This window comes from Bombus terrestris, chromosome 11 (genome assembly GCF_910591885.1).
Source record: "Bombus terrestris chromosome 11, iyBomTerr1.2, whole genome shotgun sequence".
Classification (NCBI taxonomy): domain Eukaryota; kingdom Metazoa; phylum Arthropoda; class Insecta; order Hymenoptera; family Apidae; genus Bombus; species Bombus terrestris.
Window position 1 is genome coordinate 7,848,621 of NC_063279.1, and position 24,589 is coordinate 7,873,209.

A 24,589-nucleotide genomic window follows, 5' to 3' on the forward strand; every position below is an offset into this window, starting at 1 on the left:
TGTATATTCTGCCGTGTAATCGCTATTCGTGGACGAATTTCCTTCTGACCAATCAGAACGTGTGACTAGGTTTAACGTGAGTATCTTTGATTTCGATTAATACGACTAGAGTGGTCAGAATAATTAATTGTAATATTTCTTGTTTTATAAGAAAAGACATATTAGTTACAAATTTTTATTTCTGAAATAATGTCGGATAATAATGTAAATATTATCCAGGAAATAAATAAATTAAATTTGGAGTTAAAAAGGAAATTGGAAGTAGTCTCAAAATGGAGAGGTATATTCTAATACTAGAAAGGAAATTTCCTATCTGCTAATGTATTAATTATTTCTATAATGAAAAGTCTTTTTAACATCTTTTTCACTTTTAGTCGAATGTGCTCAATTGCAACTAGAATTTCTAAAGTTGTACACTCCAGAATGTCTTGAAATTTTCGAATCGCTTAAACAAATGACTGACATGAGTATCGATTCGAATACTAAGTTTAATAATCCTTAATTATTAAAAAATACTTTCTTATTAATGTACTATCACGATTTTCAATAAACGATATGAGACAATTATTTTGAAATATATTTATTACATTCGAATATAGGACTTATACATAGAATGTATTTCTGATTTTGATAACATAAAGACAGACATAGATATACATACGTTGATCTTTTATCTGACGAAATATAAATTTACACTAGAATAGAATCATGGTGTACCTTTTTAAACTTCATTAAATATCTTTTAATATCGATATATTTCGGTAGATTTATGTTGTATGTTGATATTCCACAATGGAAGAAAATAGATAAATAAGATACTTTACCGCGTTATTATGTAGCATCATTTGGAAGTATTCAAGTAAATTTAATCTGAACAAAGTAAGAAAAATGAACTTTTTATTACGTGATTGCGAGGAAATTTCTGAAAATCATCTAGTGTAAAAAAATTAAACATCATCGTATGTTATGCTCTCTGATGTTCAACGACTGTTTTAATGTATTTTATTATACAACTGATTATTTCTTTTGCGAGGCGTTCGTCCAAACTTTTTACTTTTTTTAAAGTTAAAATGGCTTTATATTATTAGCAAGATAAGAAATTTTGAAATTCGTCCATTCTTGGGAAATAATGACAAAAATTTTCTTTGATAATTATTGTCCCTCATAGCTTGTCGTTACATTTATTACTAGAAAAAAAGCACCTCGCAAATAGTTTAAAAGTCAGTCGTTCTTTTTCCAGTTTATTATATTAAACGATATCCGCATGTAATGGAATCAATCTATTGTACACAATCATGTACGCAAAACTCGAAGCCACTTCAATCATCTTCATCGACGTGTTCTCGAATCGACTTTAAAAGTTATTCGATCCTTTGATTCTTTGTCTCTTTCGTCTTAAATGAATCCATCCGCTCAATAAAAGTAACATGACTCTTATCGCATTCTTGGATGATATATTGTTTCGAACAACTTAACCTCTATTCCTTGACCTCAACGTTTTTCTCTTTCTCTTGGTTGCAAACCAAATAAACGAAATGCTGAAAGTTGACTATAGAAATGAAGCTCGGTTCGAGGTCACTGATTTGTTAAAAAGCCACACCCGTTTCTCGACATCGTCTCACTTAATTTTAATCCTTTATTTTTTTATCGGTCCGACTGTTGAGAGCTGGTCATATCGTAGATGCTGTTCAATCGTCGCCCGTTGTAGGGGTAAGTAAGGTAACGATGCCAATATTGGTAATGATAATGTCGTAAACAAGAGTCGTTTCCATCGAGGCGACATTGATCGGAGATTGCTGTCGGAGTCTGTAATTGCGACAATATTAAAGCTGTGCTGGCGCACGCTTCTCTGCTCTTTGGTCCTTCTCTTATTTCTTGGGCGTCGCAGATTTTTCCCGCTTCCACTGCATAGTTACCTAAGCATTCTTCTTCCAGCTCGTTCTGTACCTGAAATTAATAGGAAATTTATTTTATTCGGCTTTATATATTTTAATGGGATTTCCCTTTTTCCCGTAAACAATAAACAAAAAAATAAAATAAAATAGGATGGAATTGCGTTCAACAAATTGAGTAACTTGAGTTTTAAATAGAGACTTTTGAATGATTAAGATTAGAGTAAGAATATTTACGCAGGCCTTGCAGATTTGAAGCATGACGCAAGGAAGATAGAGCATCTGTGATTCGTCTCCACCTAAAGTGTCTACTGTTCTGCATCGTCTCTCGATCAGTTCTAGCTCTGGACAGGCTCTATTTTCTTCCACGGCTTTTCACAAAATATAATAGTTAATATAATGTATTGGTACCAAAGAGTATAATACAATATAATGATTAATCAAATTGCACCTTCAGTTTCTATTAAATTGTTGATGCGTTTATCCTTGGATTTAGAGTTATTACTATTCTCTCGGAAGTTCGAGGTTTGATTACCCTGTACTTGAGTTGCCTTTTGAGCCTCTATCCTAGTCGCCACATTGTTCCTGAGTTCGTTTAGAGCTTTTCTCATTTTTTCGAAGGAATAGGCAGATGCAATTCGTGCCATTATCTTATCCTTTACCTATCATTTTATTTAAACATTATAAAATTGATATATACATAATGTTTGATATATACATAACGCTAACTGTGGTGTCATGTATACTGATTGGTTTCCTTAAACGAGTCATACCTTTTGCATATCTATACCATTTTCAGAATCTCTGTATTTCAAAGCTTCCTCAATAATCAAGTCCTTAATGGTTTTTTGTCTGGGATCTAGTTGATCCAACCTGTCTTTTCTTTCGTCAGCTTCCTTTTCGTATTCTCGGTCGTTTGCCTTCAGATTCTCTACCATATTCTAATAAACCGATATATTAATTCAACCATTATAGATTGAGTTTACGATTAGAAGAAGAATAAGAAAAAGAAGAACACTTTCTACTTCTCTTAATTACTTCATAGTATCGCTGTAACATCCATTCATCGTCTTGATTCGGAGTCCCTTGGCCAGCCATGAACGTAGCTTTCTTCTTTCTTCTATCAATACCAAAATATTGAGACCAATCGACGCTCTTCTTTCTCACCTCGATAGATTTTGACTTGCCTAACTTTGTCACATTCTCCTTTTGCCCTTTCGGCGAAGGAGTCACCTTTGGCGCTTCCGAAGAACTCTCATGTTTATGCTGATCTCCATGTTCATGATCATGATCGTGATTATGGTCATGATCATGGTCGTGATCGTGGCTGTGATCATGCTTGAAGTTGTGAGTATGATTTTGATTATCCACGGATTGAGTGCCAAACAGTGCTCCCAGATCTTGAGCAACCTTGAAATGTAAATAAATAGATACTTTCATTTTAAAATATACTTAATTTTTACTTTCTTTTTATCATACATTCAAATGATTTAAATTTAGATCTAAAATAAAGATCAAGGTTGAATAATTATTTAATTACGCATGTAATATTTGATTACAAATTGCTAAAGAATTTCTAGAAAACTTCTCAGCTGATTTACCTTGGGATCGGTAATCTGCTTTTTGGTAGATGTAGATACAGGTTTTGGGCTCCTCTTGGCAACTAGGTACCGTTTAGCCATATTTCTGTAGGTCCTCAGGGATCGTCCTATGGGATAGCCACCATTCATGTTTCTTTGTTCGCCCATTGAGAGGTACAATAAATTTGGGTCTTGTTCCCGATTGCCGAAATCGTTTTCGTCGGATTCTCGACTCTGACCTCGGGCCATAGACTCTTTATTCAACAATGCACCCCAGGACATTGGACCTAAATTCCTATTATTCATAGTTTCATCAGTATTTTAAATTTCACCAAATTTTTAAATTTTAACATTAATAAATATACAAAATATTTTTAAGGATTATTTTGTATTAAGAAATAACAATGCTTATCGTATAAAATGTAGATTAAAATATAAATTAAAATGAAATACATCTATTTTAAAATTAAATAACTTAGTCCAAGCTATTATATTTTAAAATTATGTAGGATATTGTTAGTTCAATAAAGTTGAGTATTAAGATTCATATTAATCGCTAACTCATATATTTTGTTGCCTCGATCGCCTTTGTATCGATCATAGAGCATCTGACGAGCGTCCATATACCCTTCGTCATCCGTATCTCCAAGATTATACGGAGAGCCATCCTGCAGTTCTTCTAGAAACAATTTCGCCAACTCTTTATTATCAATATTCGATCGTTCAGAACCATAGCCCCTTTTACGATTGGAACCTCGTTCACGTTCTCGAAATAACGATGTGACTGGTTGTTCCTGGATATTACCAAACAATGTACCTCTTTCTTTTCGTAGAAATGTAGTATAACATGGATTAAGGAAAGGAAGAAACGCTACCTGTTGTTGGGGGACATTCTCTAGATAATCAATCAATGCCCTTTCGAGTAATTTATTATTCAAATCTTGGAAACCATTTCCTACAGTTTCTAGTTGTCCAGTTTCTAGAACAAATTTCCATTACGTAGAAAATCTTTATGATTTAAGATTTGATTGATTTTTTTAAATAAATTTTATGAGCTACGGTATATAGAGTGTTCCAGAATGAGTATGTCTGGGCAGGAAATTGAAGATTAAAAAAAAAATAAGTAGAATAAACACGATAAAGCTTTTTTCTTTGAGATCTTGTTTTCGTAAAAATATTATACATGCACTTAGCTAACTCCAACATGAATAAACGTACATTAATATGTACTCGGTTTATGTATACATACAAATAAAACACGTACGCATAGATAAATCTTCAATCTCTAATTTTCTCAAAAACAGAATTTTAAGAAAAATAATTTTATTTTTTTCTTCAGACTTGACCAATTAAAGTACTCTTTATAAAATGGAATAGTTGATATAAAAATAGATGTTGTATGAAAGTGGATAATGAAATATGCTAAATCATCGTGATGATTGTGCATGAATCTTATGCATGAACGTGCTAAACTATCATATGAGAGAGTACCATTAGGCAAAAATTCTATTTCTTCATCTTCCTCTTCTATTTCCCTTTCACCCTGACGTTCTCTGTCAAGCTTCCTTTCTCCCTCTCCACCATGATATTTAAACGAGCGTAAATCATTGTAGTAGTCTTGCGAATTCGTATCCAGAGATCGTTGTTTTCTGGTAATGGCATCCAAAGCACTTTTCAAGGATTCCTCCATCGAATGATGGGGTATGGGTGCCAGCGCTGTCGCCGACCCCATGAGTAGAGACACTAATAGCCATTCTTGAGGCAACATTTTACCTGTAAAAGCAAATAAATGTTATAATCTTGCATTTATAGACTTTTGTAAATTGTTTGCACATTCTTTGCAGAATTGTTTACGAATGTCTATGAAATATAATATTACGAAATTACATATAAAATTATATGTTCTATAAGACTAATTGAGTAGCTTTTAGAAAAAGAAACGGTCCATAAGACAAAATCAATTAAATAATTGCGTTGCAAGTTTTGGATTTAGTTTTTCAAATATTAACTATAATTTCTTCGAGTTCATTCTATATAGTTAGAAAATGAAAAAAGATTTCACCATAATTCAACTATTTTTATATATCTATATATTATTATAAGGATGTATAATATATATTTTATGTATTATTTATTTGGATAGTGAATTTTATTTCACAAACTATATATACATTGAAGTTTTACAGTTAATGTGGAATCTATTAAATTTCATTTTTAACGTAGATCAAAATTGTAGTGTAACTCCTGAAGGAACATATGTTTTTGTAGAAAGCTTCTTAGTTATAAAACTAAAAGTTATATATTTTTCCCGTATGTACGTATTTCCTAAAAATTCGTCTTCTAAATTTTCTTCAGATTTAGTAAATGTTAGCATTGAATCTGCTTTTCTAAAGCAATCATGCAACAGACGATCCCAGTATTAAAGGAAAGTCTACTTTATGGTATATCTTCAACAGGTTGTCTACCCAAGTGTCATAGTACAGAAAAGTCGACCCACAACATGTGTAGAGGTGTGTGTGGCGTTATGTTGTCGTCGGCGATAGTAGTAGTTACCGGCTATAGATGTCGCTGCTGGGGCACTGCTAATTATTCTTTTTACTTGATGCATGGCAGGAAAATAGGAGATATCACGGGCGCCGCGGGAATCGAACCCGGGTCCCGAACGTTCGAAATCTAGAGAGCGCGTTAACTCACTTCGCTACCATGTCCGTAGCTTAGTGTCGTGTAGCGGTATTTGTTGTCGAGTGCCGCTACAATACCTCCTCCCTTACCAGAGATAATGTTATAATCTTAGTATATTTAAAGCGTCAGCCGATTGTTGTCAAGAGCCCGTGCTGACGTTGCACGATGTCTTTGATGTGGCAGTGGATCCTGTCCGGTACGGTACGTGCGGTTGTAGGCCTCTGTTCCTCGCAGAAATCGTCTCGTGCCCAGTCACCTGTTGTTTATTTGCGCGCCGATTGGAGGTGAGGTGTCGAGGGTTTTACTGAAGGAAGGGGCCGCTGTTCCGTGTTCGTCGTAGCGGAAGGTCCAGCTTGCCACAGACTTAGATTCGCGATGATGGAAGGCTCGGTAGTGCTATCACGGTGTCACACCTCTATTTTGCGTGTTCATATCACGTCGGGGTCACCAATGTAAAGGTGTGTGTGGCGTTATGTTGTCGTCGGTGATAGTAGGTAGTTGCCGGCTGTAGATGCGCGCTGGGGCACTGTTAATTATTCTTTTTATTTGATGCGTGGCAGAAAAATATGATCACGAGCGCCGGGAATCAAACCCGCGTCCCGAACGTTCGAGAAACCTAGAACGTTAACCGTTCGCTACCGTGTTCGTTAATTAGTTAGTGTCGTGTAGCGGTATTTGTTGTCGTCGAGTGCCGCTACACATGAAATGGAACCTTTGACTTTATGATCTTATGTTAAGAATATTTAGAAGCTTTAGTTTGGTTCTAGAAAATGGATAAGAACATCGAGGGGGATGACGAGTGTTAGAAGAGAATGGAGAGTATGTTAGTAGTTCTGTTTAATCAGCTTTATCAGTCGGTATCGATTCCGCAAAAAGGCCAGCGAAGTCCCTTCTTAACAGAAGACGTAGTAGTGAAAACTAGTGATGCAACAGGGATTGCTCTACACTCTACGCCCTGGTCGATCAACTTTTTCGTTACAAAGATTGATGTAATTCTACATCAATCGATGATTCGATGCTCAGGTAATCGATTGTATTTATGAAATGTTTATAGAATAATTGAGACGCAATGGGATTAAATTAAAATTAATTCGAAATTCATATGTTTGTATCGCCTGTATAAAATATTTTTCAACCATCATAGATGACATATATTGTTATAGTTGATGAGTTATAACAAAAATATGACTGTCTACCTCGAAGAAAGCAAAAGAATACTCTATAAAATCTTCGATTTCTGTTCAATATATATAATATGATTTTTAGGAGTGTATCCATTTGCTACAATTATACTACAGAATAATCGCATCTAATTAATTCATGAAGTTATTATTCTCACGACAAAAGTTTTTATAGAAACAATTTATTTTCATTCCATAATGGATCATAAATTAAGGCAAAAATTATTTTATATAATACGCTGTGAATCTAGTTTCTGGCAACTAGAACGTATCCTTACTATACATTATTTAAGAGGTCGAAATATTTGATAAGGATCGTCCTTATTACGAGTGGTTCTTTTATGGTCGCGTTACTTCTGTGTTGTTACATTGTTCCTCTCATTTAGTAGTCTAACAGAGACTAGATGATCGTTATGAGCACCGAATATCATATTTTATACCGATAAAGGGAAAATCTAAATGGAAAGACTTTTTACTACTTGATAACTAAATTTACATAAAATATAAAATTCCTCGACATAGACGCACATTAAATACAAAATTAAATTTTTTAGAGATCAGCCAATGTATACGGCTGTGATACAATTTCCAGATTAGATATTAGATATTTTCACTCTACATATTCAAGAGATGGCAGCCATTGAACAAATCTAACATTACTTCTCGAAACTTCCCTTAACAACATACCTCCAGGACTTTCCTGCTTCCCTAGCTCCCGAGGGCATGCTGATTGGCTCATAGGCTCTATTCTAATTGTCTATCAATCGTCTATAAACAATTCTAATTGTCTAATCATATACCTGTAATCGATTTGCTCAGCTGTTTTTACAAATTCCTCGCATTATGTCATTTTATCTTCCGAATTGCTTACTTTCCTACTACCCGGGAAATCTAAAGAAATTGATTCTACAATGTTGTACAACCAGGTGATTATATTATAATTTTCCTCTGAAAAATTGTAATTTCAAACGATCGACATAGACGCACATTAAATACAGAATTAAATTTTTTAGAGATCAGCCAATGTATACAGTTGTGATATAAATTTCCAGATTAGATATTAAATATTTTAACTCTACATATTCAAGAGTTGGAAGCCAATGAACAAATCTAACATTGTTTCTCGAAGCTTCCTTTAAAAACATACTTCCAGGACTTTCCTGCTTCCCTAGCTCCCGAGAGCATGCTAATTGGCTCATAGGCTCGCAGAACAATTCCAATTGTCTAATCATATACCTGTAATCGATTTACTCAGCTGTTTTTACAAATTCCTCGCATTATGTCATTTTATCTGCCGAATTGCTTATTTTCCTACTACCCTGGAAATCTAAAGAAATTGATTGTACAATGTTGTACGACCAGGTAATTATATTATAATTTTCCTCTGAAAAATTATAATTTCAAACGATCGACATAGGCGCACATTAAATAGAATAATATTAATTAACAATGAACGTAAATGTTTAATGACATAAGTGATATTTGACTCGTAATAATGAGTTGGAATTGATGCGAACTTCGTGGTCCAAGAGTTAAATGATGAATTTAAAAACGACGAAACAAGGATGAATTTTCTAATGAAAATGAATTTTTCCACTGATAAAAAAGATATAGTCTCGACATTAAGGAAGAACTTTCTTCCCCCTTGTTATTCCTGAATGACGCGACGCTTCTCAGATCGATAGACGTAATGCATTCCACGCGTACAATCAGCTTTGCCGCACCATCGTGAAATCCGATTAACATTGACCCTCCTCCTATTACCAACAACTTTCTGCGTATTCATAACGTATTTATATACGTATATACAATAACCATTTTATAGAAGAAATATGCAGAATCGCCTCGATCGTATCAAGGAGCATGAAAATACGCGGTACAGTCGCGAATCGATAACTGGTTATCAGAACACCGACACCGTGCTCTTAAATTTCATTCAAGGTATTCGAAGAAAGCTTTGTCGATAGACTGTTTTTGTACACATTGTGTGTCATTCATCTTTGATCCTTGATCAAGCGATTAAATTAATCAAGTTAACCGAACTCGAGTGACTTGACTTTAAATTTGCGTTTATACAAAGACAAATTATTTGATTTCCAATATGCCGAATTTAAGTAGACTGTGCGAAATATAAAAAGTTAAATATTGATCAATCGCGTAAACTTTAGTCTTTAATCCTTTAACACCGTGACGAATTTTATTCGCTCTATCTCTTTCAATAACTATATGCTTTTAGCATGCGTGTATGATGCTAATTTGAACGTATGATAAGAATTAAAATTCACGAAATTCAGAAGGAAGGAAAGAAACCATAGCGAACGAACGGATCAAGAGGAAAATAGTACAATTGATGAAATATTTAATTTGAGAAAACTTTAAATGAAGTTACGCTAACAGAAAAATCAAGAACAGATTTACTATTCGTACTTGTAAAAGCTTGATAATTTATGAGAAGATCTGACAAACAAATACGAATGTTATATATCACTTTCTGCATTTATTTACAGAAATATACACTTATATCACTTTTCCACTGAACTCCTCTGACTTATATGAAACGCGAACGGTAAGTTCTACATACAGAAGAAAGAATCTTATAAACATTACTTGTTGTTTCATCGTTAATTTGACCATATGGTCAGAGGTGATTCGTAATGCCGTGAGTCTAACAGATGGTGAAGCTAAACTCAAGCTAGTGATACAAAATCTCTACAAGGAAACAGCGAAACCCTTCAGCAATGCAAATACTTTCGTCCTTAAGTAAAAAGAATGTAATTTTTCAACTTATTGACGTGAATTTCTTCGATGTCAGATTACTTCTAAACAAGGGGCGAGTACGCAAGTTAGAAAGTTTGGTTTAATAAAATTAGAAAAATGATATAATGACACTGTTTTATTTAATGGATAACTTACTTGATTTTTAGTTAGTCATTCGCGTGGCACACGCCAGTGTGTTTTATTTGGTTTGCGCGTTCACCCTTGCACCACTGCTTCCACCGTGACAATTCTCCACAGATTACATAGAATATTGGACGACCTGCTGTTTCACGACTACCGATGACGCGGCCTCTTATATAGGAAACACCAGGATCAATAGAACCGCGCATGGAATCATCGTGGAGCAGCAACAAGTAAAGGCGTGTGGGGTGTGCCTGAGAAAACCGGAAAATTATAATCACGCGTTACATCAATCCAATGAACTAGCCAATTCGCGTGTTTAAGGGAACCGACAATCCTTAGAATCCCAAAAGAATCTCCTTCTTTTTTGTTTTATCGTCCATTCGAAATATGTTAATCTTTTTGAATAATTGGATATACGGTGTTGTTCGTAAAGTTGGTAGGGCAATTTGAGGAAAATTTGACGATAATCCACTTTTGTAGTGTTAGAATGTTATTAGGTTGCCTGTGTAACGTTTCATTCTCTAACTTTTTACCAGCCGTTCAGTAGTTTCCAGGATTTAGTCGTTTGACGTTGTTCCTGGAGGATTCTAGAGTCTCCAGTTCTTTTGGAATTAAAACAACTTTTTAAAGGGTGAAATAAATAATAGGTAAATGATGCTATGCCAATGATGTTTGGTAAATAACACACGTGGAGTTGAATATTTCAATTGAAATATTTCTGCGTGTTCTTCATCGATACATTGATTAACTCAGAACTTTTCTCTTCGATTACTGTATTTAACGTTATAACGTTCTTGTTTTAGAAATTCTTTTCAGTTCTATCTGATATATAACAGAATATATAATAGAATTTCGTTCGATTCTTATCGTTAATATATATATTCTTATTATATTCTTATTTTGGAAATAATTACCAGTGAGATCCTGAAAATTTCTCAACCTACTTCTACATGATCTTGGTTTTCTGATCAATTTTTGCCTTTTCCTTAAATTTCTTGTTCAATTTATGTGACACCGTCAGTAGAATACTAAACAAAAATATGATTGAATTTGCCTCGGTGGTGTGAGAACATTCTCATAAGAATTCAGTTATGTTAACGTTATTAAACATATTTAAACAACATTATTAAAAAACATGATCAAAATAACTCTACAGAAGGTAAAACAAATAACTCAACATAACGCTACATAACTCAAATCCTTGCAAAGAATTTCTATGGCATTTATTACAGCATTATAAATATTTCAGAAATACTTCTTCAAATTTCGACGACTTATGTGATTTCAATTTTAAACGAAAGAGAGAATAACTATAGTAAGATATTAAACAGACCCTTAAAAATTTTTTTTATATATCAAAATATGAAAAAGCAGAATTTAATAATGTAAATTGAACTAAAAGAAATTTGCAGATGAAATGTTACGTTAAGACAACGTTGGTCTTTAATGGAATGAATGGTCGGTAATGACCTCAAATAGTTTCCATGAAGCATTACGAAGGATAGATAGATGATTTGACGGAGTTTTTAGTAATAATTTTCTCGGGATTGTATGCGTTTCGTTTTGTTCAGAAATTCTCTCTCCTCCAGAGTACGAGAACTGCGGGTGACCTAAAAGAGAATTCTCAGATAGTTAGGGGATCAGTGGGAATTTTTCAATTTTAAGATTCCTATAATAGTTGAATATCGGTATTTTTGGTATTAGGGTTTTTAATTATTCCTGGAATGAAGGAGTTCTATTTTCGAAAGCCATGAAAACAAAGAATAAAATTACAATTCAAAATAATTATAAAACCGGGGGGACGATATTTTGAAAAGTCGAATTACGTTTCACTAAATTGAAATTCTCCAAATCTTGACTTATTCATCGCTATAATTTTCTACCGTATCTTCTTACGATTAGCTAAGTTGTAGTTTAGTAAGTAAATTAGTTAAGTAAATACAGTCGACTCTCCTTCGTATAACACGATTAATTCTTTCCGCGTTATATCGAAATCATATTAAAGCGAAACCAAAATAATATTCATGCTATACGAGGATTGCATAAATTTACTAAGCCATGCTATATGGAGATCGTTTTGTAGAAGGGCTGCCGCAATTTTTTCACCGTGTTATACCGTGTTTTCAGAGTATCGTGTTATAAGAGAGTTGAGCATACTAGAATAAGTGTTGTATGATTTCTGAGCAGGCGTGTGTAGTGTACCTCAGTCCCTCCAATAATCTATTTCACTAAACTATTGTTCATATTGTAAATCATTAAAATTATTCGATTTTTAATAATACAGGGAAATAACAATAAGAAACATCGATCATTGCCTTTGGCAATAATTAGAACGATACCGCTTATCCGGTTTTACGATAAGCGATTGGCTATCAATGATAACGAAAAGAGACTTACGGAACTTTCGACGAACAACCACGACCAACAGTATCTGGAAGAATTTCCAGGAATGACATCAACGGAATTGGATACCCGTGTAAATCTAGATCTCCCAAAAAAAAGGATTTCACCAATACGAAGATTTTTTGAAGCCTGAAAAACATTAAGGATAAAGTATTAGTCGAGGAAAGAGCAAGTTTTTGAATATTTTTCTACATAAAACGACTTGTTTCTACGCGATAACATTCATAACTGTTCGCTAATCGATCCGTGCAATTTCCTGTGCCGCTTAACGATCGTTAGAATTAATTACATCGACAAGGTTTTCTTACTCGTAGAGATAAAAAAGACACGTTTGCAGAAATAGTAAATCGTAATGCTACGTTGAGGAGCTTTCACGCACCAATTCACGAATGAATCCTCGATTTTTTGCGACAAGAAATGGAAGCTAGTGACCTTAATCGTGTCACCTTCGGAGTATTAACTGGTGATTCTTATTCCCTTCGGTTATCCTGAATGTGATTCTTATTGAACATCGTTATTATTGTTATTACTATTACCGCTTTTATTGCGCCGTAAATTATACGAAGCCCGCAAAGAAAGAAGTGATAAGTCTGATTTTTATGTGATAACTAAAATCGATCGATTAAATTCGATGACTAAAAGTCACTAATTTGGCATAACGTGATTAATAGCCTGTGCTGCAAAAATATGTCTCGAAAAATAGGTGTACAAGTTTCATGAAAAATCAACATAATTAATGTAATCATAATCAATATTTTTGTAATGTTCAACAGAGCAATAGATAACATATACTTAATCTGATAATCAAATAATGAGGACAGTTTTAGTATTATAAGATTGATCGACAAAATATAGAATTTAAAAAATCCTAAAGAACAGAGTATGCAACTTATCGCGTCTTTCCTTGTGATCTTCATTTATAACCTAATAGATAATAATATACAAACCTAGTGGAACAAAAAATACATAAGTATCGCAAAAGTATGCTGACAATTTGCTGTACTAAAGTTAATATTACGAATTACGTTCGAATCTGTATTTAAAGTAATATGCATCTCGTTAATGATAGAATCATTTGACTAATTTGTATAATAGGAAGCACAAAGAAGAAGCGCGCGTTTAAACGAACTTTTATAATCACGCAGAGCCAAACCAGGTAAACACCCAGTATATAGAAATGCAACAGAATTCGGTATCCAATACAGTTCCTGTCCTTTCGGGGCCAACCGTCATTACGGTACAACCACAAGGTATGTATATCATCTTGCTGATAAAAATATGTAAAATATGTTTATAAAATTATTGTTAACATATAATATACAATATAACATGTAAAATATAATAATCAGTAGTTTGTGGATATTTTATGTATCTATGAGAAACTTAAGAATGTAAAAATGCACAAAGTACATAATGCGAAAAAATTTGTAAAATAATCGAAATATATTATTCGTTATAGTATTTAATGGATAAAATAAATCTCTATTACATATGAACTATTCTATTATATATGAGATATAATGATATATTAAATTCGGTCAGGAGAAACCAAACAAGAAAGAAGACCGATTCCTGTGAATACATTGAATTGGATATCGACACCAAGGTCACAGCTGACCGTACTTTCCGGAACTCATTTCTTATCTAATGTGGAACAATTGGAAATTCAACAGATTGTTGACCTCAGCACATGTTCGTAATTCATCTAAATTTAAATGAAAACAATGTCGATAAAGATAACTTATTAACTTATGCTTGGCTCGCGTATAATTGACTATCGATTTTTTAACGAATTAATTTCTAATTGCAGTAAGATGATTCTTCATCAATCACTAATTAATTAATAATTGTAATAAATTATAAAATTAATAAATAATATTAATTAATAATAAATAATAATTTTGGTCGAGAAAAAGTATGTAGACGAACTTTCAGTATGAAAAAATTAGTATACCACTGAGTTAATGGATAAATATGAAGAGAAAAATAATGTTTATTTAAGGTTTACAGCGGTGAACAAACATATCCAGTCAAATAAATTTCTCATGTTACTTTCCGAAAATAACATTTTCAAAAATTTTAATTAATATTATATAACTGTATAACAGTATTCATTCGTCGTACTGCTTTCTTTTACTCGTCACGCTCTTATACTTGATATTAATCAAAGCTTTTTTAGACGTCATCGTTTTCAAACATAAAGTAAAAAATCAATTTGGTCGAAAGCTTTTTGAACATTATTTTACACTCAAATTAAATTATACATATAGTGAATTAACACTATATGTATAATTTACACCATCAAGAGTTACTGTTTGCATTTACAAATTGCACAATGTTCATATCTTTAAAATAGAAGAAAATTCAGAAATGACACAAGTTTCTTTCTTTCATGTTAATAGTGCTCGGTAGATTAAAAAAGAAATTCCAATACAGAGTGAAAGTACCAAAAGCTGAAACGTTATTCCTAGCAATGGAAACAGAATCAAAGAATGAATCGAGCGGTTGGAGTTGCTCCAGATTGACTCGCGACGATTTTCAGTTAAATATTGTGGACCAATGCGGCGAAACCGCGTTCACCATGGTTATGAAATCCATGTGGACGTTTGCTTTGAATAAATCACACGTGAGTAAAATCCAGACGGTACACAAGATTATAAAATAGCTTGAATATATTTTTATTATTTACCATATAACAAAAAGATGAAAATTTCATTGTACAGAGTATGTCGGTGCTAAGCCCCAATTTAATTGGCACAATAGGACAACATTCTCATATAATAGGTTCCAGTTTTACGGTATACGATGCAATAGGGAAGCGACTTTGTAATATATACGGGCCAAATATTAGTGATTGTTGCATGTATCAAGAATCCCAGTTCCAGGTAATTTTTGTCTGGAAGAAAAAACGATATACAGGATGTGCCCAAAATCGGAGTACGTCCCAGCTGGGTACAGATATAAAACGAAAAACGATAATAACATTATTTTCAAATCGTGACATAAATCATGTTTAATAATACAAACACGAGCAAAAACAGAAATTTCATACCTCGAAACTGACAATTAATACACAGAAACCTGACGAACTTTCAAACTCACCTTTTTAGAAAATGAAGCCTTAGATGAAAAAATATGATATTTTTTCATATTTTATTATATAATTATATATTGCACACGACCGTTTGTATGATGATTTTAGAGACAGCCTGTATATTTTATTTAATACATATTTGTATATATTTTGATATATATAATAATAAGTTGATGATAGCTTATATTTTAATATCTTTGATCACTTTGAATATCTATATCCCTATTTTTAATGAGATGGTGTTACTAGGAAGATACGTAAGAGTCATTATGTTCATACTAAAACTAAATAGAACTTATTTACTAATATAAATTGCTCCAAAATACACTTAACACTGCAACTAATTATAGTATAATAGTCACTGTTACCTGCTCGCGCTTCTCGAATAGCTTGTCGACTCGTCAAAGATGTCGATCTCACGACGCTCCATGTGTCCTGATTTGAAGATTTATTTATGACGTTATTTATGATTTAAACATTTTCAAAAGTCCTTCATCTAAAAAACAAAAGAACTATACATACAGTCACATGTTATAGACTTTGGTAAATAATTCTCTCCATATTTCCAGAAGTAATAAAAATATTCAAAGTGGTTGATATTATTAAGCTACCTTATGCTTTATTTACAAATCATTTAATTGTAGTACATTAATTTCATTCAGGTAATCTCGATCGATGGCACTCATCAAATTGCATCCCTTATGCATCAGTGGGACAATATTCTTCACGATTATATTATGTTAATTACATTTCCTTCAGATTTGGACATAAAATTGAAAACCTTGCTCCTCGCCGCAGCATTTCTTCTGGTAAATTCCTTTGTTGCAAATTAATGACTTAGGTAATTAAAGTTTTCGTTTCTTAGATGTTTGCAAAATTTCATCATAAATTGTTTTTTTAGGAATATCTGTACTTCAAACAACTAAGAAGATAGCTTTAATCGGGAAGATAAGATAGGCATCGACATACACGTATTCAAACATTTTATTTTGTATCAATAAAAATTGTAGTATATTTGTTACGACCGTTCACGGAGAGACGCGGTCGCGAGGAAAACGCGTCAATGAGAGGCGTAGATTCTCGCCACGATTTGGATAATCGACGCCGCGAATTAGTCATTGCCCTGTTTCGATTAAGACAACAGAGGTGGTTAGAATGAGTTTAACACTGAATTAACAGGGTTAATATAAACTTGTATATTTAACAATATTTAATATTATAATGAGCACGTCACAAATTATTTAATGATAAATATAATTAGTTTGATACAGGAATTCGACCTGACTCTATAATATCTCTCGATATATTCGTTAGACTAATCGTCTGGACCTCTCTATGAATAACGTTTGAATCTTCAAATGATACTGATTACCCTTCGATTTTTTTTTTGCCTTCTCTGGGAGCCGACCCCCACTACGCTCGGATCACGCCATCGTTTGCGCCTATAATCGCGTATGTCACCTTTTTTGTGTGGATAAAATAACAGACCGAAGGCAAATCGACGTTTCTAGAACTCACTGCTTGATAAGAACTATGTGCTTCTCACTAACATTGTGTATATTTCACCGGTTATATAAAACGATCTGTCTGCGATACTGTAATACCACGAGTGACGGTTAGGAATACGATCATCATTGATAAATCTATGTAAGTTTTAAAAATTGGAGACATTGTTGCAATAAGAAGGCAGTTCCATCTGTCGATAATTAATAATCAATTTAAAATCGATCAAAATTAACTCACCTTTTCCAAATATATTATAAATTCATAGTCAATTAATGTTCGTAGTAAAAATTGTTGTATCTTTGAATGTGAAAGCTATATCTTTCTTTTTTTCCATTGAATATAATTTCAATATTGGAAAAGTTTTATTGCAAACTCATGAAATTCAACCGCATAGTACAGTTTTTTTTGGTTCCGATAAATAAGTAACTGATTTCTGATTCGAAATAAGCAACTTGCCACATATTCTCTCTTCTTTATTTGAACTCACCTACACAGTGAAAAATTTGAGAACGAGTAAGAAATCCGTAAAAGCGGCTAGTCATAAATGTTTGTGGTCGAATAAACAGTGACATCATTCAGTAAGAAACGAATAGAATATGCATAATTGCTATCATACTCTGGTACTAGAAATCCTGATGTGTTACATGCTGCTCGACAGCCAGCCTCTCGTATTCATTCTTTTCATTTTTTGCGTTTTTTCTTGTCACGTTCGAAAAAAAAAGTCAAGCCGAATAGTCATGAAACATTCAGTAATTGCACAAAAATCGGGATTCAAATGTTGCATTTATGTAGAGGTAAAAATGCTCCTATTTCTCGAAACTGAAATCTTAGACGTGTTGAACATAGAAAAGGATTACGCGAGTAAAGAGAAAGAGGGATTGAGAGTCAAAGCATTCAGGTAATGTTAAAGGCCCGCGATAAGCTGATACTTTTAACTAAAAAATCAAACTTTCTTATTTTTGATTTGTGATCGATGAAACTTTAACCAATATGTTTCTTACATTTTTCTGATTAAAATGACACCAAGCACGATATGATTTGGAGCATATTTGCCTACTTAATAAATGATAATTATATACATATCAATAAGTACATATAATTCAAATTATATCGTGTTTGATCTCATTTTAATCAGACAAATCATACAGATATGTTAGTAAACGTTTAATTTTAAAAAAGTCAACAATAAAAAAGTTGTACTTTGGAATTGGTATCTGTACATATTGTATCAGCGATATCTGACATTGAATCATGTTACATTACTTAACCGCGACAAGCCGTCAACTTTCGAGGTGCATTAGGCGAACCTGTTCCTTTAGTAGGAATGACAACTGTGCAATTATGCAGAGAATCTTTTTGTGCAGTTGTGCAATCATCGAATATTTTCTATATGTCTGACTCGTAATTAACAAATGGCCGGCCCTGAGCATGTGCGTATTCTGGAATAATGTAACTTGTTTATTAATTTTGATAACCTATTAGTTAATCGGGGAAAGAGAGAACGAGAAAGTGGTAATCGAAACTTACGTAAATTATTTATTTTTGTCAGTTTTACTGGCAACTTTTTTCTCTGTTGACAGAAACGCAATATTAACGTCAATCAAATTTGATTGAAGAGTTAAACAACTCACGAGTTAAACAAATGTGACTGAGAGTAAGTTTAACGATAAAATTCAATTTAAATTGGTTTATTTCCTTTCTGTTGTTATAATTATCGTTCTAATTAACAAAGTGCTTACCGTTTTGTTCTGTATCCTGTTTGCGAACTTCGTTTTCTTATCATTTGTATTTTATAGGCTTTAATTAAGAGTGGCAGATTTCCATATATTATAATATCGCGAGCTATACTTCCTCTACTATGTAGATGTCACCATATACAAATCAAAATGATCATACAAAATTTAATATCTAATATTAAATATAGTTTTAACAAAAGATTATAAGCAAAACACCAATTCATGATTATTACAGTTCAAGATTCACACCATGAATGATTATTACAGTTCAAGATTCCAAATATTTCTGTAAAAGTGATTTTGTCCTCGAATGATTATAATCGTTGGATTGATTTTAATGTAGTCTACACCGACGTATATCAAAATATATATAGTTCTATATAAAAGAAAAGTGGCAACCTTGATTATATTAAATTTTGAACTTAATTATACGAAAAATTGTGCTCCCTACAATACTTCAAGTCGTCTTAACAACACGTTTTTGTGTTACTGATATTTTCGATAATATCCAGCTATTACACTTTACGTTACTCATATTTCGTAGATGTATTCTATGAGCATAACCAAACAAGAAATGTCATATAAAAATATTATTAAAAATGGTTACATACCAGGCTATCATAGTTATGGTTATCATAGTTACCAGTATAATGGTAGGTTTATAATCGATATGATTATTAACTGTTACATACTAATCGACAGTCAAAATTCTATCCATGTCCTATGTCATCTCTTTGAGTTCGTCTCATCTCGTTGAGATCTGAATGAGAAACATCAAGTATGAGTGAGATAGAGAGGAAGGTTCATCAGTTGATTCATATATCTAGCGTAAAATAATATTATGATTTGGAAAATAAGCCTAAAAAAATATTTTTTGGTAGGAACTTTTCTCATTTTCATGTCTAGAATCGATCATATAAATATCCTTTACGTATTTTGTCTTATATAAATAGCTAAAAGCTGTAATAATTATAGCAATACTATGCTATAGTTGTAATCATAAATGCTGTTAATAATAAATCGAAAGACAAATTAAAACGTTTTATTTTACTTGAATATTTCTCTCATGTATACATATATTAAATATTTTTTCGTATGCTATTTGGGTTAAAAGTATTATATATTTACAATATTATGCGTAATATTATTATTAAATATTGTATGTAATATAATGTGTAATAGTTTTACCCTACATGATTCCACATTCTGGTTTTAACGTTTCTCACTTATGTCATCATAGATGTATATACATTTCCTTCAGGGTAGGACGACAATCGTAGTACAATCAGCCAGAAGGCCGTTCTCCATGAAAAAATAAGAAAACATAACATTTTTTTCATTTGAGGCTTCGATTTCGAGAAAAATAAATTTCAATATGTATCATACGAATATAAGATCGGTTCATAATTAAAAACTTTTAAATTCCATTTTCTGAAAAACGAGGTCTTAAATGGGAAAATTTTATTTTATATTTTCTACTTATTTTCACGTGTATAAAAACTTCCTTTGATTGTTTTCTCTTACCTAGTTGATATTTAATCAAATTAATTTTCAACAAATTTTCAAACTCGATTTTTTCTAAAACAAAGCGCTATAAGGAAGAATGTTATTCTACATTTTCGACTTATATTTTGTACCTGATTGTACTATAATTATCACTTCATTATGTGTACGATGAAATACAAATCTGATCGGTCATTTCTGGTAAACTAATAAAATATAAAAAAGAATAAACATTAGAATAATTAATTATATAAGTAAAGCGTGTTTATCTTTACATTAATCTCTATAGATATCTCTACAAGTACATACATACTTCGATTAATAATATCAGTTTCTTTTTGTACTAATAAAGGTTCTATTTGAACATTAATATTAATCATTTGAAATTATTTAATTTGATTTTATATTAATCGGATTTCTTCTCTATAACCGATTTAATTGTAAGTACAGATGAACTTTATTTTATAATTAAATATAAATCATTGTAAAGTATAGGTTGTCCGAAAAGCTTCTTTCGTTTCGTAAGATGATAATAAATGTACAACAATTTCTGTTTTATATTATTTTATTGAATTAAGTATGATCCATTTCGTTATATTTCTATTATTACGTTCGTGCATAATTCAATAAACTAATATAAAACAAAAAAACATAGTGCGTTTATTATTTCCTTATAAAACGAAAGAAACTTTTCGAATAACCTAATATAACCAATAGTTGGTATAAATTTAAAAAATACATGAGATTTAATATATTGCATACTGATTTAAAAAAAATCTCTTAAAACAAAAATATGTGATTAAAATATAATACCTTTTCATGTTCACTTTTTTCAGATTCAATTATATAATTTAGTAATATGGATCTTTTAGCTATCATTGGCTTAATAACTATAATTTATAGTCTCATTTACATTATTTGTCCGTGGTTCCTTGATTGTGACTTACATCTTGCTATCTATGAAAAATTTGGCAAACCTGCAAGTAATAATTATGAATATTTTTCAAAAAAAGTATTTATGATATGCATTGTTAAGGTTTCTTCTTAAGTATATTTTTAACATTTTTGCTAGATACTTTAAAAGATAAAGTAGTATGGATAACAGGAGCATCAAGTGGAATTGGAGAACATCTTGCATATGTTTTGGCAGAGGCTGGATGCAAATTAATTTTGTCAGCACGAAGGGAAGCTGAATTGGAAAAAGTAAAAGTTAATTGCTTGCAAAGTAAATAAGTATTTGATAATAATAGTTATTATTTCTATTATTATAATATTCTATATTTATAATTATATTATAATATTTCTATTATTATAATATTCTATATTTATAATTATATTATAATATTTCTATTATTATAATTTCTATTATTAATTATCCTCATACTTTTGCACAAATTTAATATACTAATTCATTTATTTTTAGAAAATACAAATTTAAGAAGTTCAGACATTGAAGTGCTAGTTCTAAATATTTGTGATGTAAATGGTCATGAGTCAGCGCTTAATAATATCATCACTAAATTTGGCAAAGTAAATACATATTTTATTATTGTGATCATCTATTGCATTATACTTTAATTATACATTAAATCAATTTTAGTTGGATATACTTGTAAATAATGCAGGACGATCACAACGAGCATTATGGGAGAATATTGACATATCCATTGACAAAGAAATGTTTGACTTGAATGTATTTTCACCAATAGCTTTATCTAGATTAGTAGCAAAATATTTTTTCAAAGTAGGTGCAGGTCATTTTGTATTCACTTCAAGCATTGCTGGTGTTACGGCATCACCATTTTCTGCTACATATTGTGCAAATAAATTTGCATTACATGTGCGTATAATACTTTAATTATAATCGTATAATCGCTAATCTATCTGTATATATATAAAATATTTATTATACACAGGGTTATTGTAAAACTTTTGCTTTAGAAAAAATTGATAAAAATATACCAATTACAATTGTATGTCCAGGGCCAGTATGTACTAATTTTTTGATGGAAGCATTCACTGATAAAAGTGGTGAAGTATGTATGTATTGTTAAGTATAATGTATTGACATTATTAACTATTTATAGTTCTTTTTCGTGTATCTCTACTTTATAGAAATATGGAGAAAATGTGAAAGAAGATCCAGCAAATAAAGTGAGTGTAGAACGTTGTGCTACACTGATGGGAATTGCAATAGCAAACAAGCTTTCTGAAGTGTGGATTTGCAAACCACTTATACTACAGCTGGTATACCTTGGAATTTATTATCCAAATATTGGATTATGGTATGTTACTTTAGATTTACCAAAATTTCCATTTAGATATTTTATAAAATTATTTTATGTTTTAGGATAACAAAGTATCTGGGAGCAAAATTTATGCATCGTTTGCGAGATAATGAAACAACTATTAAAACAAATACAAAAGAAACACAATAAATATACATTTTTTTTTATACTTCAATATACATTATATATTATGTTGTTTTCATTCAACTCATTTCTGATTCACTAATTTAATATTGTAGCTTTGTGCAACTTTTAACTTTGTCATATTTACTATATAAATTCAATAAAAACAATATTTTCATAATTAAAAACTTTACTTATAAGATTTTTACACATTGATAGTACTCGATCAGAAATCATATTTTATCCCTTGCAAGCATTTCATTCTTATATTTCTTGCCTCTCATTACTGCTTCCTTAAATAATTTGCAATACAACTCTATGGCGCAAGGTGTGTCATCATTTCCAGGAACTGGATATGTTATAAGTTTAGGATCGCAATTTGTGTCTACAATACCAATTGTTGGAATACACATTTTAGCTGCATGGATCACTGCTGTGTGTTGTTCAACAACAGACTGCATGGTATTCAAAAATATACACAAATCTGGCAATCTAGTAACAGCTCCAAATTCACATTTGGTATTTGTAAATGTTCCAGGCTTCCAAAACCTTGTATGAGCATACTCTTGACATTGCTTTGCAGTCTCTTCTACAAGATAAGAAATTTGAGAATTTCTTGCTATGAACAAAATTATTCCATTTCTGGAAGCTATGTGGGCTGTAAAATTTAATGCTTGTCGTAAAAGTTCAGCGGTTTGATCTAAATCGATTATTAAGTGACCTAGCCTAGATCCAAATATAAAAGGTCTCATATGATCATTTAAAGAACCTTCTTTGTGACCAAAATGTACTCTTGCATCAAACAAGTCTTTGACAGTAAACATATCATAAACATGAAAAAAATCTGGATGACTCAATGGATTTATATCTTCTAGACTCTCTGTGTTTGAAACTGAAATATATAAATTTATATTTTATTCAGAAAAAAATAAAAACAAGTATGTAAGATATAAAAATTTTACCATCTTTAATTTCTTGTTGCAGCTCAGGTTTTGTGGATAATTTATGCTTTGAGCAATATGTGAGTAATGGTCGCAAAACACTCCAATCTCTCCATACTGTAATAAACAACATGCTTAAAGTTTACAATAACTTGAAGAAACATTTAAACAATAAAAAAGTGAATGAGAGGAAGAGAGAGATATTTACGTTTAGATGAAATTGTTCGTGTAACAATAGAAGTCATTGCGTATACTTTTAATTTTCTATACTATCGACAGATAATTATGTCATGTACATTTATTGCTAAAACAGACTTATTTAAATCTTTTTCTATGCAATAGGTTAAGAAGCTTCACTGCTGTTAAAATTAAATAAATGAAATTTATTTTCTTTAATATTTAAATCGGAAGTCGATATAAATGCAATACATATTTTATTAATTACATTCAGATTATGTTACTTATATTTTTTATCATTAATTTCGGCACATTGATCTAATATATAGAAGTATATATAGAAATATTCCTATGTAATTTCATATATCTATGTACACAAAAACGAACTAGTTTCAACTTCGCACACCAGTTCACGATACATATGTATTACTACGATATATGTATGTATAGGGTGAACCAGTTAAATAAACACGGTTTTCCTAAATATCTACCATATTTATTGTGCTATGAAAAGTATTCTCAGCACGAAGATACTATATTCCAAAACCAACATGCAACAATGGAAATAGTTCTTTTCCTAAT

At 31.6% G+C, this 24,589-nt stretch overlaps 4 protein-coding genes and 1 long non-coding RNA gene across 8 annotated transcripts; 3 read left to right on the forward strand and 2 right to left on the reverse strand.

Moving 5' to 3' along the window:
• The first annotated feature begins 138 nt into the window (after window positions 1-138).
• Window positions 139-567, forward strand: LOC100643583. Its single transcript, XR_007225709.1, has 2 exons — window positions 139-280; window positions 375-567. It is a non-coding gene; the product is annotated as an uncharacterized LOC100643583 (long non-coding RNA).
• On the reverse strand, window positions 565-15,463 carry LOC100642893. Of its 2 annotated transcripts, XM_003399014.4 has the most exons (12): window positions 15,329-15,463; window positions 12,634-12,768; window positions 10,249-10,487; window positions 4,964-5,245; window positions 4,348-4,451; window positions 4,034-4,266; window positions 3,494-3,767; window positions 2,931-3,302; window positions 2,666-2,833; window positions 2,344-2,554; window positions 2,130-2,263; window positions 565-1,947 (listed from the first exon to the last, which is right to left on the reverse strand). In XM_003399014.4, the coding sequence occupies exons 4-12, from the start codon at window positions 5,238-5,240 to the stop codon at window positions 1,645-1,647; spliced, it is 2,076 nt and encodes a 691-aa protein (XP_003399062.2). In that variant the 5' UTR covers window positions 5,241-5,245; window positions 10,249-10,487; window positions 12,634-12,768; window positions 15,329-15,463; the 3' UTR covers window positions 565-1,644. The 2 variants fall into 2 exon arrangements, with proteins under 2 accessions (XP_003399062.2, XP_012169249.2); XM_012313859.3 differs by lacking the exons at window positions 10,249-10,487; window positions 12,634-12,768; window positions 15,329-15,463 and adding an exon at window positions 6,026-6,153.
• Window positions 6,807-16,662, forward strand: LOC100643252 (phospholipid scramblase 2). The gene is made up of 6 exons (XM_048410045.1): window positions 6,807-7,177; window positions 13,785-13,889; window positions 14,182-14,331; window positions 15,042-15,265; window positions 15,363-15,524; window positions 16,396-16,662. The coding sequence occupies exons 1-6, from the start codon at window positions 6,967-6,969 to the stop codon at window positions 16,564-16,566; spliced, it is 1,023 nt and encodes a 340-aa protein (XP_048266002.1). The 5' UTR covers window positions 6,807-6,966; the 3' UTR covers window positions 16,567-16,662.
• Window positions 16,663-16,668: 6 nt separating this feature from the next.
• LOC100643130 (dehydrogenase/reductase SDR family member 7) lies at window positions 16,669-23,077 on the forward strand. Of its 3 annotated transcripts, XM_012313876.3 has the most exons (9): window positions 18,489-18,669; window positions 18,820-18,893; window positions 21,315-21,461; window positions 21,551-21,703; window positions 21,902-22,008; window positions 22,079-22,318; window positions 22,395-22,514; window positions 22,594-22,763; window positions 22,829-23,077. In XM_012313876.3, the coding sequence occupies exons 3-9, from the start codon at window positions 21,338-21,340 to the stop codon at window positions 22,914-22,916; spliced, it is 1,002 nt and encodes a 333-aa protein (XP_012169266.1). In that variant the 5' UTR covers window positions 18,489-18,669; window positions 18,820-18,893; window positions 21,315-21,337; the 3' UTR covers window positions 22,917-23,077. The 3 variants fall into 3 exon arrangements, with proteins under 3 accessions (XP_003399063.1, XP_012169266.1, XP_012169265.1); XM_003399015.4 differs by lacking the exons at window positions 18,489-18,669; window positions 18,820-18,893 and adding an exon at window positions 16,669-17,380; XM_012313875.3 differs by lacking the exons at window positions 18,489-18,669; window positions 18,820-18,893 and adding an exon at window positions 20,086-20,918.
• Window positions 23,062-24,492, reverse strand: LOC100643376 (28S ribosomal protein S2, mitochondrial). The gene is made up of 4 exons (XM_012313878.3): window positions 24,276-24,492; window positions 24,039-24,189; window positions 23,852-23,947; window positions 23,062-23,781 (listed from the first exon to the last, which is right to left on the reverse strand). The coding sequence occupies exons 2-4, from the start codon at window positions 24,073-24,075 to the stop codon at window positions 23,123-23,125; spliced, it is 792 nt and encodes a 263-aa protein (XP_012169268.1). The 5' UTR covers window positions 24,076-24,189; window positions 24,276-24,492; the 3' UTR covers window positions 23,062-23,122.
• Between the last annotated feature and the right edge of the window lie 97 nt (window positions 24,493-24,589).

What these genes read in the sequence shown, in the direction of transcription:
- LOC100643130 (XM_003399015.4), top strand. Translation starts at nt 21,338, where the DNA reads ATGGATCTTTTAGCTATCATTGGCTTAATAACTATAATTTATAGTCTC. An exon ending in AAAATTTGGCAAACCTGCAA is followed by an intron (nt 21,462 to 21,550) that starts GTAATAATTATG and finishes CATTTTTGCTAG; the next exon opens with ATACTTTAAAAGATAAAGTA. An exon ending in AAAAGTTAATTGCTTGCAAA is followed by an intron (nt 21,704 to 21,901) that starts GTAAATAAGTAT and finishes ATTTATTTTTAG; the next exon opens with AAAATACAAATTTAAGAAGT.
- LOC100642893 (XM_012313859.3), bottom strand. Translation starts at nt 6,080, where the DNA reads ATGCATCAAGTAAAAAGAATAATTAGCAGTGCCCCAGCAGCGACATCT. An exon ending in CGAGGCAACAAAATATATGA is followed by an intron (nt 3,768 to 4,033) that starts GTTAGCGATTAA and finishes TATGAATAATAG; the next exon opens with GAATTTAGGTCCAATGTCCT. An exon ending in TGTTACAGCGATACTATGAA is followed by an intron (nt 2,834 to 2,930) that starts GTAATTAAGAGA and finishes TCGGTTTATTAG; the next exon opens with AATATGGTAGAGAATCTGAA.
- LOC100643376 (XM_012313878.3), bottom strand. Translation starts at nt 24,075, where the DNA reads ATGACTTCTATTGTTACACGAACAATTTCATCTAAAC. An exon ending in ACGAACAATTTCATCTAAAC is followed by an intron (nt 23,948 to 24,038) that starts GTAAATATCTCT and finishes TGTTTATTACAG; the next exon opens with TATGGAGAGATTGGAGTGTT. An exon ending in GCAACAAGAAATTAAAGATG is followed by an intron (nt 23,782 to 23,851) that starts GTAAAATTTTTA and finishes TATATATTTCAG; the next exon opens with TTTCAAACACAGAGAGTCTA.
- LOC100643252 (XM_048410045.1), top strand. Translation starts at nt 6,967, where the DNA reads ATGGAGAGTATGTTAGTAGTTCTGTTTAATCAGCTTTATCAGTCGGTA. An exon ending in ATCGATGATTCGATGCTCAG is followed by an intron (nt 7,178 to 13,784) that starts GTAATCGATTGT and finishes ATAATCACGCAG; the next exon opens with AGCCAAACCAGGTAAACACC. An exon ending in ATCAAGAATCCCAGTTCCAG is followed by an intron (nt 15,525 to 16,395) that starts GTAATTTTTGTC and finishes AATTTCATTCAG; the next exon opens with GTAATCTCGATCGATGGCAC.